The sequence below is a fragment of the Lycium barbarum genome, chromosome 3, assembly GCF_019175385.1.
Source record: "Lycium barbarum isolate Lr01 chromosome 3, ASM1917538v2, whole genome shotgun sequence".
Taxonomy (NCBI): Eukaryota; Viridiplantae; Streptophyta; class Magnoliopsida; order Solanales; family Solanaceae; genus Lycium; species Lycium barbarum.
This window is the reverse complement of record NC_083339.1, coordinates 57,921,206-57,940,310: the sequence shown is the minus strand read 5'-3', so window position 1 is coordinate 57,940,310 and position 19,105 is coordinate 57,921,206. Positions and strand designations below refer to the sequence as shown.

At 39.6% G+C, this 19,105-nt stretch overlaps 1 protein-coding gene across 1 annotated transcript; it reads left to right on the top strand.

Annotated features, from left to right (window-relative positions):
* Window positions 1-5,209: 5,209 nt before the first annotated feature.
* Window positions 5,210-5,788, top strand: LOC132630865 (uncharacterized). The gene has a single exon (XM_060346460.1). The coding sequence runs from the start codon at window positions 5,210-5,212 to the stop codon at window positions 5,786-5,788; it is 579 nt and encodes a 192-aa protein (XP_060202443.1).
* The last annotated feature ends 13,317 nt before the right edge of the window (window positions 5,789-19,105 follow it).

Here is a 19,105-nt window from a genome sequence, read left to right as displayed (position 1 = left end):
TTCAAGATGAAACACCAACAACATAAGGTATGTATGTCGTGAATGAAGTGTAATAATTAGAGTATCTAAACACCCTTATTTCCATCATTACTCAGATATTATGTCCCCTATCTTCGAGAGCTTTCGTAAGTCCTTCTTAGAGTTTTATTGTGTTGTAGCCCTGTGATGCAAATTATTATGGGTTGTTGTGACAGGATGGTAGCGCCATATTACAGGGGAAACTCTAGCGAAATTTTTGTAGAATTCCCGAGTACTTAACATTCGAGGACGAATGTTCAAAAAGGGGGGAAGAATGTTACACCTCGGAACTTTGGGTTGCTGAGCGGTGAAGGGACTAACGTATGTTAAGGTGAACATGATGTCCCTACAAGTAAGAAGGGATACTTAATAATTCTAATTAAGATTCCAAAGAAGTTAAAGGCAAGGGAGAAAAGCTCGTTAAATGAAACTTCACCGCAATTCTGCGAAATGGGGTTCGACGGTCGTCTTTGTACCATCGAACGAGTCGACGCTTCGTCGATTGTGCCATAAAATTAAGCTAGAGTGAAGACCATTCAACGAACAGGTCGACGCTCCGTCGATCAGTTCGACGAACCGTTCTTCTCACCGTCGAATGAAAAGAAACGACAGATTGCTCACTGGAAATTTAATGACTTCGATGGCCAGATCGACGCTCCATCGATCAAATCGACGCTCCGTCGATCGCACCGTACATCTCGGTTGGGACTGATTTCATGAATTAATATAAGGACCCCTCCTTCATTTTATTTTATTTCATCTTCCACTCTCCTCTCTCCAAGAACCCTCTAGAACCTTCTCCATCATTCATCCACAAGAAATCAAAGGAAAACCATGGTCAACTACACCAAATCCATGAAATCAAGTGTATGAAACCCATTAAAAGTTCATCCAAGCCAAGAAAACTCAAGAGGAGTGAGTTAGGGTTTTGGTGCAAGAAGAAAAGATCCACTTGAGTGTTGTTCATCCATCATCTAAGGTGAGTTTTATGACCCTTTTATATGGTTTGAGTGGTTAAAAGTTGAAACACTTAGATTGTGGAAAGACATAGAAATTGGGTCATGAATGTGTGAATAGTGTCATTGTTGAATAGTGATTGGGATGAATCATGAATGTTGGTATGTTGTGATTGTGAATATGTTATAAGTTACATTTAGACCATGGAATAAGTATTATATATGAGAAAACGCGATAACGAGTTATAATCATAATTGTGGAGAAATCAAAGAGAAATGGTGAATTGTGGTAAGTGTAGATAAATGATGATTGTTGTTGCTATATTGTGAATGTTGTTATTAACGTTGGGAGTTGATATAGAATGTGGGAAAAGTAGTATAAACAAAGGAAGTGCTGCCCAATTTTCCCTAGAAATAGTGAAATGTTCGTACTGACGTCCGCTTTCTTTGAACGTTGTGTTCATGCCCACAGGTAGACAGGGAGGTGATCTTGATCCAGACTCGTAGGAGCTGTTAGCCGTCCTGAGAGTACTCCATTGTTCCGGAGGTGCTTATGGTTATCCTTTTATGTACATGTATGTTCTGGGCACGACGGGGTCCTGTCTCGTCCATAAGTCTAGTACTCTAGTAGAGGCTCGTAGATACGCAGTGTGGGTAGAATGGTCTCACGAGGTTGCTACCATGCATATATGTATCTATATATTATCTCAATGACCAAAAGGCTTGTGCATATAAAAGCATTTATATTTCTGAATGAACGGTGATTTTCTTATAACTTGAGTATGATTACGTTTAATGAGTCTGATAAGAAGTAGAATGAGGGGTGCTCAGTGGTTAGCCCCGGCTACCCGTCGCAGCCCCTGGTCGGGTCGTGACAACATGAATCATCGAGAGAAAGTTTCGGATAACTGTGAGTTATACGACCACTTATACGGTCCGTATAACTTTATACGGTCTGTATAAGGGGGGTCCGTATAACATGACCCTTACAGAGAGGGATATTTTCTTAGTGGTGTTATACGGTCCACTTATACGGACCGTATAAGTGGTCCATATAAGTCCATCGGGCAGCTTTTTTTTTTTTTTTTGTATAAATAGAATACCCTTGTTCTTTTATTTAATTTTTCCACATTTCCTCAAGGCTTGAGAGCTCCAAAGCCTTCTCCAAGCATATTCCACTCCAACCTAAGAGAAAACAAAGATCAAGAGGCAAGAATCAAGATACTCATGTGTTAGAATTCTTGCTAGGGTTAGTAGACTACAAGAAATTCTTGGGTATTGATGCTAGGGTTTTCATATAAGTTGATAGCTTCTCCAAAGCTCATTCTCATAAGATAAAAGGTTAGTTTTCATTCTTATTTCATGTTATCATGAATGTTTGGTTGTTGAACAACTTGGGTAGAAGAAGAAGTAGAAACTTAGGTCTAAACGTAGCTTTTATGATGTTTTTGAGTAGTAAGGTAACTTGAGTCATGATTCTTAGTATGATATGGGTATAATCTTGTTATGGAAGGTAATAATAGTGATGAGAAAGAATTGTATGAAAATGTGCTAAGGATGGGTGTGAAGTTGTTAGTATAAGTTGAACATGAGAATGAATTTTGAATACTTAATGGAATGTGATTACTTGATTATGGTATTGTGGATGTTATTATGGATGTTTGGGAGTTGTTTTGTAATATGGTGGAAGTTGACAAAATAGGGGAAATGCTGCCCAATTTTCATTAGATCATGAATTATTCTAGTTTGCATCTAAGTGTATCATTAAGGCTTAACTATGGTATGGATCCTTAAATGTAGATTTTCCAAGCTTCGACGGTGAACGTTAAGTAGTTAAGAAGACAAAGAGGTATGTAAGGCTAACCCTTCTTTCTTAAGACGTGATCCCATCGTTTTAAACCTTCATGTGAATTTCATATTATCTTCCAAGATGACTTCATTCTTAGAGTTACCAAAGCTTATGATTCTTGATATTATCACGATACCATTAGTCTCATTCTATGATAGTTGATCCTCCAAGGAAGGATATAATGAAAATGATTATGATGATGAGGACGTTGAGGTTACTTATGTACTCCTATATATATATATATTAAGAACACCGAGCGTAGATGGCCGGGTATGATACTAGTCACGCGCGCACCACTGCAATAGGGTACGGATGACATTGAACCTTGGTAGGGCCAGGTATGTATACCACCGAACCTTATCATAACGTGTATGTAAGACCCCGAACCTCTATGGTCGGGTATAATACTACTATAAGTATAAAGGTATGAAGTGCAAGGTTCCCATTAGAAAAAGGGTAAGTAAATACGATGAACGTCGCTAGAGGGCTCTATTCTCCCATGACTCTTGTATCCTATGTTATTTTCTCATTCTTCAATTATGTTGTTGATTATGCTTTACATACTCAGTACATTATTCATACTGATGTCCTTTTGTTTATGGACACTGCGTCATGCCCGCAGATGGACGGGGAGACAGACTTGATCCATAGATTACTTGTTCAGGGACTGCATAGAGGAGCTCCATTTGATCTGGAGTTGTAGCTGTTGGTATTATTCTTTTGTGTACATACATATGGGCATGACGGGGTCCTGTCCCGTCTATATGATGTTACATACTCTCTTTAGTGGCTCGTAGCCAATTGTGTATAGTTAGATGTCCTTTAGCCTTGTCGGCTCATATTTTGTATATTCTTTTGTTAGCCTCATCGGCTTATGTATATAGATTAGGGCATAGCTGTTGATGATGCTATAAATGTGTCGTGCCCAATGAGATTAGTATTATTAATGGATAGAAATCACGAGTAGGCCATGTGGCCCACCTAGATGTGAATATAAATGTACGATAAGAGGTGCCCGGTGGGTTAGCACCGGTACCCGTCATGGCCCTCCGATTGGGTTGTGACACTTACCACCACAGTACTAAGAACGAAAGATAACAAGAGAGAGCGAGTTCGTAATAATAGTGACTCGCAGAGCCGTATTTTTGAGTAGATAATAGGTGTCCCCATTTTTGCACACAAAAAGTTACCCCCTCCCCATAAATATTGTAAGGAACTGCGTCAACCTGACATCCCTATGGAGGGATACGAGGGAAGCCATAGCCGGGCCTGGTCTGGGGATGTCTTTAGCTAGGTTTAGTTTAAAGGATATCGTGGATATATATATATATATATATATATATATATATATATATATATATATCCTTCTTTTGTAAAACGAACTACGATAGGGCCTGATTTCCCTTGATGGGATACGTAGAAAGTCTACGTAAGACTCGGCCCCTACATAATATAAATTACAATCCCCCCCACCTCCCCATATTTGTTTATCTTCTATAATAAGGGAGGGTTTGCCATGTTAAGTCATCCATAAAGGCCATTGGACCAAGATCCACCCAAACATCAAAAGCCCACAAACATCTGAGCCTTCAGGAGAGAGGATCAAAAGTGTTCAAACTTCATATGTGACTTTATGTATTATGTGCGCTTTAAATATCAATTTGTGATATCTTGTTTTTATAGTTTATGAGTAGTAACTAACATTGTCTACCATTGAGTAATGCTTGTCTTATAGAACTATGACGATTAGCGTAGCAGTGAAAGCTGGCATACTTTACAAGATCCAAAGCCACGTTAGCATCCCTCGCAGACAAAGTCAAAGAGAAGATGACTAGTACTACCGAGAACGGAACTGAGCTCGCTCTTCGCGACGGGGATACCCAAGATCCGCAAGAGGTATCATCCCAACCGTTACGGCTTTACAAGAAAATTTAGCCCGGAATGGGGTAACAAATGCGGGCAAGGATGCCTCGACAAAGAAAAGAAGGCCTCCTCCTCCATTCCCTTCCCTGAGCTCGCCACTGCCCGACCACTTCCCCATATACCTGTCAGGAACCATCCCATCTCCATAAGCTCCACCCACACGAATCACATTGGAACTTCTTACCGTACTCCTCCCCCAGCAAAATACACCCAAGTCCCAGGGACCACCCACTCAGTTCCTTCTTACCAGGTTCCTCATCCTGTTAGTTTGGCAGGCCAGTTGCGTGCTCCAACTCCGCCAACTGGGCAAACCACCACTGCCCCACTCAACCATACTGCCCACCAGGTTTCGTTCTTCACTCCCAACATCCCTAGCGAATGCTCTCCGGGGCACAAGGAACTAGACTATTGCGAAGAAATGGAAAAGTCCTGGAGAGCCGAATAGGATAAGCGGGAAAGAGAGATGGAGAAAAAGATGGAGGAATTACTAGAGAAATACAATAGGTCTGCAAGAAAGGCTACAGGCTTAAGGTATGATGATCTGTGGATGCATCAGGATCTGGATTTACCGAAAGGATTCAAGATCCTAAAATTTGAGATGTTCAATGGAGTAGGGAATCCCAAGGCACACCTCCGATCCTACTATAACCAATTGGTTGGAGTAAAAAAAAATGAGCCTCTGATAATGCGACTGTTTAGTCGTAGCCTTACTGGAGAAGCCGCTGAATGGTTCGCAACTCAAGATATGCGTCAGTGGCACACCTGGGAGGACATGGCAGAATCCTTCATGGAATGGTTTCGCTTAACCGTCGAAACAGTGCCAGACCACTATTATCTTGAAAAGGTCAAGCAGAAATCAATAGAAAACTACAGGGAATTTTTCAGTAGGTGGAGGGCCGAGGCTGCCCGTGTGCAGCCTTCAATGTGTGAAGGAGAGCTAGTCTCTGTGTTCATCAGGTCCAAAGAACCTGATTTCTACTACAGAATGCTATCCATTGCCGAAAGACCGTTTGCTGAATTGGTCAAAATAGGAGAGCTATAGAAGATGGCCTCAAATCCGGGAAGATAGTTAGCGTCTCCAACAAGGCATCTAGACAATTTTCTGCAGGAATCTTCCGTAAGAAGAAAGAGGACATGGAAAAGGTATCCCACACCCCAAATCCAAGCCCAAAAGAACTGCAATCCACCCACATAGCTACACCCCCCATAAATTATCCAACACCTGTGTACTACGCACAACCCAACTTTACCACCACTGTACCAGTGTATACAGCTCCGGCTAGTGTCTGTGTGTCCGCTCCCACCTACCAAGCACAACCCCAAAAAAATTATAGCCCAAATAACCCACACAAGCATATCAACCTCCCTAAAACTATCAAAATCAGCCGCCCCCCCTAACTTACAATTCTCCACGTCCTGCTTTCGAGAGGAGACCAGTAAGGGAATTCACCATGCTCCTCGAGCCTAGGGCTTGACTCTTTGAAAGGTTATTGGCTGCAGGTTTGATTCAGAAGGTTCCACAAAATAGCATAGCTGGGAAATAGATTTTATCGGGCCGATCACACCTATGCTTATCACTCAGGAGGAAATGGGCACAGCACTAAAGACTATATAAACCTCAAGCACAAAATCCAAGATCTAATTGACAAGACAGAAATCATCTTGGAAACTGCAGCTCCCAATGTGAACACAAACCTGTTGCCTAACCATGGAAACAACGGAGTCCACGTGATTGAAAAGAATGAGGACTGGGAATATTGATGAGCATTAGTCCCTAAAGAGGTCGAATCCGTGGAACACACAGTGGCCTCCCTCACACTCCAGGAGTGCCCAAATTTCAAAGTTCTGGTCCCGATGTCGGGAGCCACGGCAATGACATCACGATTCAAAGCCTTGACTCCAACACCCGTGATGGCTCAGGTGGCGCACCCAAATGCTCCGCAAAGCCAATCACTACACAAGTAGCCATGGCCTAAGGCATGACCCGTTTTGGAAGATGTTACACTTCTGAGGAGTTAGCTCAGAATGCTGCAAGAAAGGAAAGCACCCAAAAGAAAGTGATAACTGAAGTAGAAGCTGAGGATTTCTGGCGGCGCATGCAGCTGAAAGATTACTCCATTGTTGAACACTTGAAGAAAACACCCGCGCAAATGTCGGTGCTATCATTGCTAGCCAGCTCCCCATCACACAGGTGAGCTCTCATGAGAGTATTGGACCAAGCATACGTACCACCCAGTACAAGCAGTGAGGACCTGGCTGGACTAGTAGCCCACATCATTGGAGATCACAAGATCTGCTTCTCCAAAGAAGATATGTTGGTAGAAGGAACCGCTCACAACAGAGCCCTTAACATCACCGTGGAATGCCACGGTAAAGCAATAGGGAGGATGCTGGTGGATAATGGATCAAGCCTCAATATTTTCCCCGTCACCACATTGACCCAGCTCGGCTGCGATGTAAGCAAGATCCGCCAAAGTGGAACGAATATCAGAGGGTTTGACGGATCTCTCAGTGATTCCCTTTAAAGGATACACCTACAGATCCAGGTTGGACCCGCATCCTTCACCACAAAATTCCAGGTCATGGCAATCATTACCAATTACAACACGCTCTTGGGGAGACCATAGATACACTCTGCCGCTGCGATCCCATCAACTCTACATCAAGCCATAAAATTTGAATGGCAAGGACTGGAAATTGGTGTGGCAGCTCAGAAGGATTTTTAGAAATATCCCTATAGCATCGTTCCTATGATCGAATGGAGCCCTCACTCGCCAAACTTTCATGTGGTGGAATATGCTGGGGCCACTCATGCAGAGGAAGAAGCTTGTAAGCCCATGCCAACTGTCTACAGAATGATTGCCTCTACCATGTTGAAAAATGGCTTCGAAATAGGCAAAGGCCTAGGAAGAGACCTCGGAGGGATAACAGATCCTGTCCCAATCCTAAAAGAAAACTACCACTTCGGTCTGGGGTATACCCCTAGTGAAGATGAGCTCACGAGGATGATACAAAGAGAGCCCAAAACAAGGAACTTGACTCGTCCCATTCCGGGTTTGTACCAGTCATTCCCTAGAAAGATGTCGACACTGAACGAAAAAGAAATAGATGGGAGTCTCAAGTCGCTATTTCAAGAAGAGGGATGCTACGCGATCTTTGAAGAAAACCAGGAGACACCCGACGTGCGCAGTCTAAGGCCAGGAGAGCGCTTGAATAATTGGACATCCACTCCCCTCTTGGTTCCTCGATAGAGAGATGGATTTTTCCTTAAAACCTTTTGCTAAAACGGTGACATCGGCTGAGGCCCGAATGATCACCCTTTTCCTAAATTACTTCGTAATGTATAAAAATAGAAATGGTCCGACGTTCCTCCAAACCAGGACCAAAGTTGTAGCCAATTTCTTTTTAATTAATGAAAAGCCTCGATTTTCACGAAACAGCTATCTTTATCAGATAATAATAATAATAATAATAATAATAATAATAATAATAATAATAATAATAAAGGTTTTCTAACTAAATACGCATAATAGGTAATAATAAACCTAACTTTACTCTGCCTTGCCTTTTCAGTAGTAACTGTAATAAAAAAAACAAAAACATCATGACGTGTCGTGAAATGACCGAGGAAACTGGGCCGCAGGAATATGAGGAGTAAGATGAATCAACAATGATGCCAGAGGGACTGGTAGAAGAATTGGAAGAGAGCTGGAAGAAAAGAAAAAACCAAATATGGATGAAACTGAGGTAATCAACCTCGGTAACGAAGAGGATGTCAAGGAGACACGAATCAGTGCCCGTTTGGGGGCTCCCCAAAATGAAGAGCTCATAGCTTTATTAAAGGAATACTTGTATGTCTTCGCCTGGTCATATGCAGATATGCCGTGTTTGAGCACTGAAATTGTAGCTCACATATTGCCTATTAAGGAAGGCTTCACGCCAATTAAGCAAAAGACTCGGACGTTTAAGCCTGACCTGAGTATTAGGATAAAGGATGAAGTGGAGAAACAAATCAAATCCGAAATAGTGGAAGTGACACCCTACCTAACTTAGGTGGCCAACATAGTACCAGTACCTACAAAAAAACAACTAGGACTTCCACGGGGGAAACCCCATACCTCCTCCTTTACGGTACAAAAGTGGTCATACCCGCAGAAGTGGAAATCCCTTCACTCAGGATCATCCAAGAGGCAGAGCTGAAAGATGTAGAATGGGTTAAGAATCGTTACGAGCAATTGGCCATGATAGAGGAAAGGAGGATGCTGGCGGTATGCCACAAACAGTAGTACAGACAAAGAATGTCTAGAGCCTTCAACAAGCGGGTCAGAACTCGACTTTTCCAGATCGGACAACTCGTGCTCAAGCGAGTCTTCCCCCACCAAGAGGAATATAAAGGGAAATTCGCGCCGAATTGGCAAGGACCATACATGGTCAGGAAAGTACTCTCAGGAGGAGCCGTAGTACTAGCCGAGATGGACGGACAAAAGTAGACCAAGGCCATCAATGCAAACGCACTCAAGAGATACTACGTTTAGGATCCCATTTGCTTGTACTCGCATTTCTATTTTTTTTGTAATTGTACCTTTTGCTCGTAATCGTACTAGAATAGGAGAAAACACAAACCATCTATGTAATGAACTACGCAATAACCTGAATTCCCCATGATGGGATACGTAGGTAGTCTGCACTGGACCTGGTCGCTTTGTTAGTAAAACCAAAACTCAATTACTTTATTCCGACTACGTTCGACTTGAATTCCTGCTACAACAGGATACATAGGCGCTCTCGAGCTCAATCGTCATAAAAGGAAAACCAAGAAACCCCTAGGAAACCTCAAAGGTAATGAAGTGGGAAAAGTCAACAAAACCAGTCTTGCAAGGGTCAGTACGAGATCCAGGCGGTACCAACTGGGGCAGAATATTTTAGGAGACCTCAAAAATTCCTATAAGAAGCAGTCAATAAAGAAAGGGACAAAGTAAAGCCGTACACTGGGGCAGAATTTTTTTAGGGGACCTCAAAAATTCCCGCCTAGCAAGACAACACAAAGGAACCCCAGAGCGAGTCTTGAAACCGGGGCAGAATTTTTGAGAAAGATCTCAAAAATTCTAAGATAGCGGTCAGGCTACCGAGAAGAACCAGAAGACTTCGTTCGAAGGAAACACACGTCATGACGCATAAAATGAAACAAACATTTACCTTTTAAAGAAAAAAAATATAAGCATGCGCTTTACGAATTTTACTCTAAATTTTCATAATTAAGTCCCACAAACATCTCTCGAAATACCGAGCCCAAGGAGGTCCGGGGAGCATCAAGAGGAAGCACCAGGCAGGAGGACAACGACATTAATCGGCCTCTTAGGAAACTCACAATTTTTCTGTGGATGCAGGTTTTCCCCTTTACAGGACAACAGATACACCACTAAACAACGTACTCACAGCAAAGCGAAAGGCAAAAGCCTAAACGAAGGAGAAAGATCAAAAGGATCACAGCAGAAACGGGTAATAAAGACGCATCTGACCAAAAGGGTCACACAAAGAGCGAACAACAAAAATGTATCCGACCAAAGGGTCACAATGGATGAGCATAAAGGTACATGCGACCAAAAGGGTCATGACATGCACAAAAAGGGCATATCCGACCACCAGGGTCAACAACCAATACAATGGGCAAAGAAAGATCATCCAGCCATAAGGGCCATAATTGTTATCTGCATGCCGAAACGGCCATTAATTTATTTTGCCAAGAGGGCCTTTCATTTATTTTGCCAAGGGGCCATTCATTTGTTTCATTTGCAAAGAGGGTCATTCATACAAACAGCCAAGAGGGCCATTTATACAAACAGCCAAGATGTCTATTCATACAAATAGCCAAGAGGGCCATTCATACCAATAGCCAAGAGGGCCATTCATACAAACAGCCGAGAGGGCCATTCATACTAACAGCCGAGAGGGCCATTCATTCAGACAAGCTGAGAGCGCCATTCATTCAAACAAGCTGAGAGGGCTATTGACCTAAATTTCCACAAGAATAGCTGCATATTGTCAAAATCCAAGAAAGAGGCACACAACCACCCTAAAAAGGAGTCAGTTACTGAACCAGATCCAGACAAATTGCGAAGAAAATGTGGAACTTTTTCCTAAGCAACCAGTCAAGATAGGATGCCCATGAGAGTCAAGCTCTCCGGCTATGATTTGGAAGCCATCCAATCTCAGACTCAGCCACAACTTGTCTTGTTTTATCCTTTTCCACTAAAAAACTGCAACTGGTCGAATACACACCGGGGAGTCTGAAAATGTTCCCGCATAAGGGATACACTCTTCTCCAGTAAGTAGAACTACATGTGACCTGATTCCCAGAAACTAGGGATATGTAGGCAAACTCCAGCCCCGAGAGTCGGTCACATTCTAACAAGTCTTCTAGGGAAACCTAATCATAATATTGGGATCCTCGGAGAGTTTCTCCCAAATCACTTAAAGGTCTTTAGTTGAGTCGAACTACAAGCGGCCTGAATTTTCATATGCCATGAGATATGCAGGAAACCTAGAAACCAGGGTCCGGCCATATATGTGAAATTACATAGAGACATGGGTACAAGGAGCCGGGTCAGTCAAAAATTAGGTTTAGTCTAATTTCGTTGCTCAGGGATGGTCCCGTCATCCCCAAACACTGAGGGGGCAATTTCTGACACCTAATTTTTGACCTTCCGTAATATATTTTAATCACTCAGAGTCCCCGGGTAATACATAAATGAGCTGAGCATATTGAAAGCCTTAAATGATTTTTATAAATTGTCCAGTACAATATTTCTTTCTCTTAAATTAATAAAAGGGACTTTCATGCATCATAAATTCATTTAGAAATTAATGAGTATTTTCATGATATTTTATGATATTTGTTAAATTTGATTAAAAAAAGAAGGAGGTTTTTAATTATTTAAAATTATCAAAAAATTTGCAAATAATTTTCAATCTTTGAAAGCTTGAGTAACTCAAATAATTTAAGTAATTAAACTTCTGACTTTTATATAATCTGCATGATTTGTCAAAAATAGGCATAATTGCTCATAAATGTTTTAATTAGAATAATTAATTAATTAAGTGATAATTTCAGCAAAATTGATCACTTTTATAAATATATTTCGTCTTAGCCATAATTAAATTATCCAACTCATGATTTACAGAAATTAGGGTTATTTTGCAAAAATTAGCATGTTAATGTTTTCTTTCAAATAACTAGTTTAATTTAATTTCAAAATTGCTAATTATATAGTTTAATGTTTTATTTGAAATATTACTGCTGGTTAATTAATTAAGGCCATTTTAGGCCCATTAATAATTTGACAGATTTTTCTTCTATTATTTTAATGAAATAATTACGGCCTAATTTTTTCCATAATTAAAACTTTTTCAATTTTCATATTTTCCCCAATTACTTGTTTTTATGTATTAGATATACATATGTATACACCAAGTATGTATATAGGTCGTATATATATATATATATATGTATGTATGTATACACGTGGTGTATACATGTATACAAGGCCCCATTTAATTTAATTTCGGATTTGGACCGAGTCCAGCCCAAGCCTGGCTGTGACCCGGCCCAAATCCCTTTTAATTCAATTATCAGCATACCCCACCCCACCCCTCATTTTCATTTTTCTTTTTCAACACCCGCCTCCTACCCAGCTTCTCTCTCTCTCTCTTTTTCTTACCTCTTCCACGAAACCCTAGCAGCCGCTTCAAATTTCTTCACCTCTCTCATGCCAAAAATGGTATGTTTACAGATCTGGGCTGACATGCACAGTAGTTGCATGCCTATTATTGTGAAAGTCCTAAAGTTAACCCGATTTTCATGTTCACTCTTACCCGAATATGGTAAAAGCTTTATTATACTTGTTTGTTTTCAAATTTTTAGTCAAATCATCTTTATTTGTTGCTTTAAAGATTTTTTTCACTGGTATTTTGCTATTGGACCGTATTCGTGGGGACGGATCGACCCAAGAGGGTCAGATCTGACTGTGTATTTGCTCAATCCTGATCTAGATCGTTGATTTGTTGGCTAATTTGTTAGATTGTAAGGAAAGGGGTTTGTCCCACACCGTTTGTTGTTGATTTCATTTTAAACTTTGGGGTTCTATAAATAGAACCCCAGCCTTTTCACAAAACAAGTCTTTTTGGGAGGAAAAATTCGAAAACTGAAAAATAGAAAAGGAATATATCTATAGAGAGAAAAAATTTAGAAAAAAGGAAGTGAAAAACTCAGATTTTTTTGAAAACTTCCTATTAAAAAAGAATTTTGAAAACCTAGACTAAGTATGTCGGGTTTTTAGTCAAAACTATTTGGTTCTTACTTGTTCTTTCTTCGTGTATGGCTGAGTTTGTGGATTTGGAAGCACATAGGCTATCAAATCCATTCTTTTCTTGGCTGCGCATTTAAAAGGTAAATCTTGATTTAGTTTATCTCATTTTTGTATTTAGTATTTAATATTATGCCTAGTTTGAATATATATTTATAGGTTAGTTGTGCTCATATGTTCATGTCTTGTTTGGTCCTGTGCCTAATCTGTGATTCATTTGCTAAGAACATGATCAGAATGGAGGATAGTGAAGTTCATTTAAGAATGTAGACTGATGAAATGCTTTCGTCTTTCCTTATCTGTTCATGTGGCTTTGAGGTTCTATGTTCATCATATGGAGTTGTAAGTGAGGTTTTGTGCTGGTCCTTTTTCCCTTTTCCTTGCCTTTTCTCTTGAATATTGTTTGTTTACTGAGCATGATCTTAAGAGAAAGTAGAGCAAATATGACAAGTTCAGCTTAACCTTTAAAGAAAAAAATGAGGGAGGTGAAACAGTCTATGTGTAACATAGTTGAACATGGTTGATTTGTTGGTAGTGTGTGCTAGTGATTACAATTAAACATCCCTATTTTACTAGTCAGTCATGAATTACCCTATTTGTGAAGTGAAGTCTGTTTGTAAAATCTTAACTAGGCTGTTGGAATTGGATCAGTTGTTTCTGGATATAGCTTCTGATGTCCTCTTTCGTTTTTTTTTTTTTTTGGAAAAGGAATGAATAGGGGAAGATTTAGATAAAAACATGCATCTGTTATGCTGGATCTTTGAGCATAACAGTGGGGTGTCTCATTGCTCCTTTCCCCTTAAGTGATCTTACACCTAAAATAGAGTAAGGCAAGATAAGCTAATTGTTTGTTTGTTGTCTAATAATAGAACAAAGGTGTAGTAGGATCATGCCTTAGGTCTATAGTTTGCTTATTTGTTCATGGCTGTGACTGTTCTTGTGTCATCACCTAATGTAGATTGTGTATGATCACCTATGACTTGTGACAAGTGTGTGCAAGTGTCCATGATTCATAGTAGAAATCCTAGAGACTATTGTGAACATGATACCTAAATGTGAATTCTGTTTCCTTTTGGTTTGCTTAGGGCTGTCTTATCTTGGAGAAATTTGTTTGCTTGTGCACATGGTGTTCACAACTTGTCTTGATAGTATGTGCCATAAGCCCCCTCACCTAGTAGTAGTTTACCTCCCTAAATGTGTAGAATCTGATAAGAAAGTAAAAGAACTAGGAGAATTAATAGAACCACAAGATCAGGTCTTCATTTAAGGCAAACTAGAATTGATTTAGTTGCTAAATGGTTAATGGACTAAGTGTCAACTTTACCACCTAGTCATATTGAAACTGAAAAGGGTATACAATAAAGAATGAAATGAAGGTGATGTCTAAGGGAGAGGTCTGTTCTCTTGTTTGTGACTCCTTTTGCTGACACTGCCTTATTAGTTGGTCTTACTCTAGAAATGAGGTAATATGTTATGAAAAATAAGGGACTAATATATCATGCTCTTTTATCTATGTTTTCTTCACCCATATATGAGTCCTCATTTGGTAAAGGATCATGAGTGTTCAAAGTTTATGAGTCTAAGTATTAAAAGAAGAATGAATAGAAGCAACTTGACTTTGATTTGTTCAAGTCCTCAGCAAATTTAGAGACTAAGGCTTTACTTTTGGATATGAATATTCTTTTTGCTTTCCTATGGTTATAAGTAACTGATGTAGTAATTATAATTTCCTTATTTACAAATTGCATAGGTTTAAAAAAATAGGCACAGATAAAAAAGAAAAGGTCTCGTGATAATAAACTAAGTAAAAGGAGTAGGAAGGAATGGAATAGAGGAAAGCAGTACTTAAGAATTAATAAGGAAAAAACAAATTGCTTGCTGGTTTGTAAACTGCCTAGTGTCATTTGATGTGTGACTAGGGAAAAGGGGAAATACGAGGTCAATATTGCATGGGTTGAGGTTGAAAACCACTTGGCTAGATGGGGAAGGTCTATTAAAGACACCTTAGTAGGGGATTGACAAAGGGTCAAGCAATAGTATATTTTCTCCCAAATAAGAGGTTGTCATGACATCTCTCTCAAGTCTATGGGGTATGGCCTCTCACCCTTTGCACTTTGGGATCATCTTGTCACATTGTTAAGGTTGTTGAGTCTTAAAAAGATAGCATTGCTTATACATCTATAATGGGCTGTTGGAACTGATTTGGCTTGTCTGTTGTGTCTGCCTTAATATGCCTTAAGAGGATGTTTGGATTAGTTGGAAACTGTAATAAAACTGGAAAAGAAAGTGGTTTTTTTAGGGACACTACCTGTTTTTTGATAAATAAAAATGGAGGAACCCTTCCCCTTTGTGAAAAGAACCTGATGGCACATGACAGAACTTTTAGAAACCATGTTTATGATTTGGATTCGATGGATATTCTATGTGTATATTTGTGATTTCAATATGTGTTTTGAAAAAGTGGTCTGCTTCTCCCCTTTCACCCTAAGTCTTAATAAGTGATTCTTTAAAAGATAAGAAGGTACATGGTACTGTTCTTAGGCAGGATAGCAATGTAGATTTATGGGGAGGGGTATATTTAACCCTTTTTTCTCTATGATTCTTTAAACAATAAACCATGCTTTCTTTCCATTTCTTTTTCTGAACTAAGTCATGAGTACATTAACACAGGGGATCAGCAATAGATAAAGTTGGTCCTACTCTAGGCATGTTTGAATGAAGTTGTTTTCCTCCTGTGCAACATATAAAGTTTGGAAACATATGACACTTAGTCAAGTTTTAAAGAAAGGATGAAGGCTAAGAATAATGTCATAGCTAAGATTAAGTGCATCCTTTAAGTTAATTTAAACTTTCCTGCAAATAAGATAGGATCAAGAGAAAAGGTAAGAACATCTAAAATAAAATAATATAGGATCCCTGTGCATTTTGAGACTGTGACTTGCTTATTTACTTAAGTCGGTTAAAAGGGTGTAACTGATTAGGTTTAGGATTTATATTCTCCATATGAGAACATAATAGCTTAAAAGGTCCTGGGCAGTTGGTTTTACAGACAATCCTAACTTGATCTCTACTGTCGCTTGTGTCTTGAATTGGATTTTGTGAGAAAATAACATGGCATCACACCAATAGAGGACTCTAGTCTGTGCCTGCTTGGCTTTGGTTGTGCCATAGTTGTTAAGATTATAATGTGTACCTACCTATTCATTTTGCCTTTATAAGAGGAATCACTTAGACTTAGAATGTAATGTCTTGAAGCTGACAAAGTAATCACGTGAATTGTCCATAAGCCATTTAAGAGTTATGCTTAGATAGCCACAGGTATAATTTATGTATGCTAAACCTGTGATGATGACATTGTGCTTAGAGAATGATTTTCCCCTTTGTGTTCTTATACTTCACTACATCTTCTTGATTTCATGTTGTTTAGAATTGCATTTGGCTGATCTATTGTGGTTCACCTTAGGCTGTGTTGTGCCCACATGGGTTACTTATGCTTAACTATTGTTTTTCTCTACTGGTATCATATTTGACTGATGGTTGTTCCATACACATATATATTAGGCATATCTTATTTACTCTGTATCATGTGTGGGTGTGTGAATTTGTGTCTTCCCTGTTTGTCGAGAGGAATGTTAGGTAAATGGGGGTCTAGTTTGAACCCTTCCTTGGTGATGACTTGGCCTCCATCAACCTAGTTTAGGATGTTGATTTTGAGGACATGGAACACATATGCTTCACATGGTCTCTTGAGCAAACATGATATACTGTGTATATATGTTGTATATTCATACATAGAATAGGATTTGTAAAATGCTAGTATACTTTGTATATATGTGTGCATATCATATGTGTGATAGGGATAGAAAAATATAAACTAACCGGGGTCTTTTGTTGTTCCCCCTCTCTACTGCATGGCCACTCGGGCCGAGGTCCGGCCACCTTGTTGGGCTAGAAGCCCAATAAGGATAATTTCCTTCAAACGTCTTTGAGTCCAAAAGGAAGAAAAGGAAGCTAATATATTGAAGGCCCAATCATGGATAAAAATTATATGAAGACCCAGCCATGGGTGAAAATGGTTGGGGTTTGCTACACCCCATTTTATTTTATTCAATTTCTCTATTATATTTGATTTGCTTGTATTGTGTTTGTTATTTGTGTCACGACCCGATTAGGGGCCATAACGGATACCCGGGGCTAACCACCGAGCACCACTCATTCTATTACTTATCATACTCATTAAGCGTACATTCATTAATTTATACTCAATCATAGGAAAACCATTTTTCATTTGGAAACATAATTACTTTTATATACATAAGCCCTTCGGCTATCAAAATAATAATATAGATACAATAGTAACATCATGAGACCATACTACCCACACATGCGTATCTACGAGCCTCTACTAGAGTACTAGACATATGGATGGGACAGGACCCCGTCGTGCCCAAAATACATATATATATACACAAAAGAATAAACCAAATAGCACCTCCGGAGTAATGGAGTGCTCCTGTAAATCTGCTGATAACTTCTACGAGTCTGGATCACCTCCCTGTCTACCTGTGGGCATGAACACAGCGTCCAAAGAAAACAGACATCAGTACGGACATTGTACTGAGTATGTAAGGCATGAACGAAATGAACATGATAGAGAAATCATAAGTCATAAGGTGAAGATACAACCTGCGTGACTTTGAAGGGTGGATACATTTCATACATATATCATATATATAATTATAGTACATGTATCATCATAGCGCATACATCGTCGTATCATATAAATCATCATCGTTAACCCGCGACCGGGTAACCATCATATGCCGCCCACTAGTGGTGATCGTGTCCGGCCTTCTAGGCGCGGTGGAATCATAAGCAGCCCGCCTTAGCGGTGACATGTCTGACCATTTAGGCACGGTGGAATCACAAGCAGCCCGCCTTTGCGGTGACATGTCCGGCCATTTAGGCACGGTGGAATTGTATCATCGTGAGCCCATCATAGACTTACATTATTATACATCTCATAGACATATCATGACCTTATCATAACTTAGCATCATTATACATTTATCATCAAAACATACATTAGTACTTGAAGGCAACTATGGCTATGTCAGGGTGACATAAGGTCGTGAACCCCCGATTATATTATGGAGTAATCCTCATCAGCATATCTCACCTTGAAGGGACTAACATTTTAAGGTGAGTGTACACAAGGAAAAGCATCAATGGAACCATACTTAGAATCATTAACTTCATGGACATCTTATTTTACTCTAGGATTCTTTATACTTAAACTCATCATCATCGTTATCTTGCTCGTCGTATCTCTTTTCTTTATCTCTTCTTCCATAATTCACGTGTTTCAACTTTTCAATACCTTAAACAACATGGAATAATCATAAAATTCACCTTTGAATGCGTAGGAACGGGTTTTGGTTGGCAATACTTCATTTTAAGAAAACCCTAGCTTCAACTTCCAAGGAATTTCTTGACTCTAGCAACCCCAAAGAGCTTCCTTGCACTCTATTCACTTAAATTTATGATATGAACCTTTTATTTCCCCTTGTATTCTTGAAAATGAAATGTATGGAATATTCTAGAAGCTTGGAGAGAAGTGAAGAAGTGAGGAGAATGAATATAATGAGGTGGAAACACATTTAAATACTTAGAAATACTCAGCCCGTCGGGACTTATACGGTCCGTATAACATTATACGGTTCGTATAAGTGTCCGTGGTTCACCACCATGGAATAAATCCTTCTTGTTGTTTTATACGGACCATTATACGGTCCGTATAAAGTTCCACGGTCCGTGTAATGTGGTCGTGTAACTCACAGTTTTTCCGAAGTTATCCTCGTCGTTTCGTTTGATCTCCAATCCTTATACAACCTTCTTAACACTTGTTTAATACTTCATTAATGATCTAAATATCCGTATAACTCGCCCTCAAGGCCTTACCAAACAATTCTTAATGCAATAATTTACGAAACCTT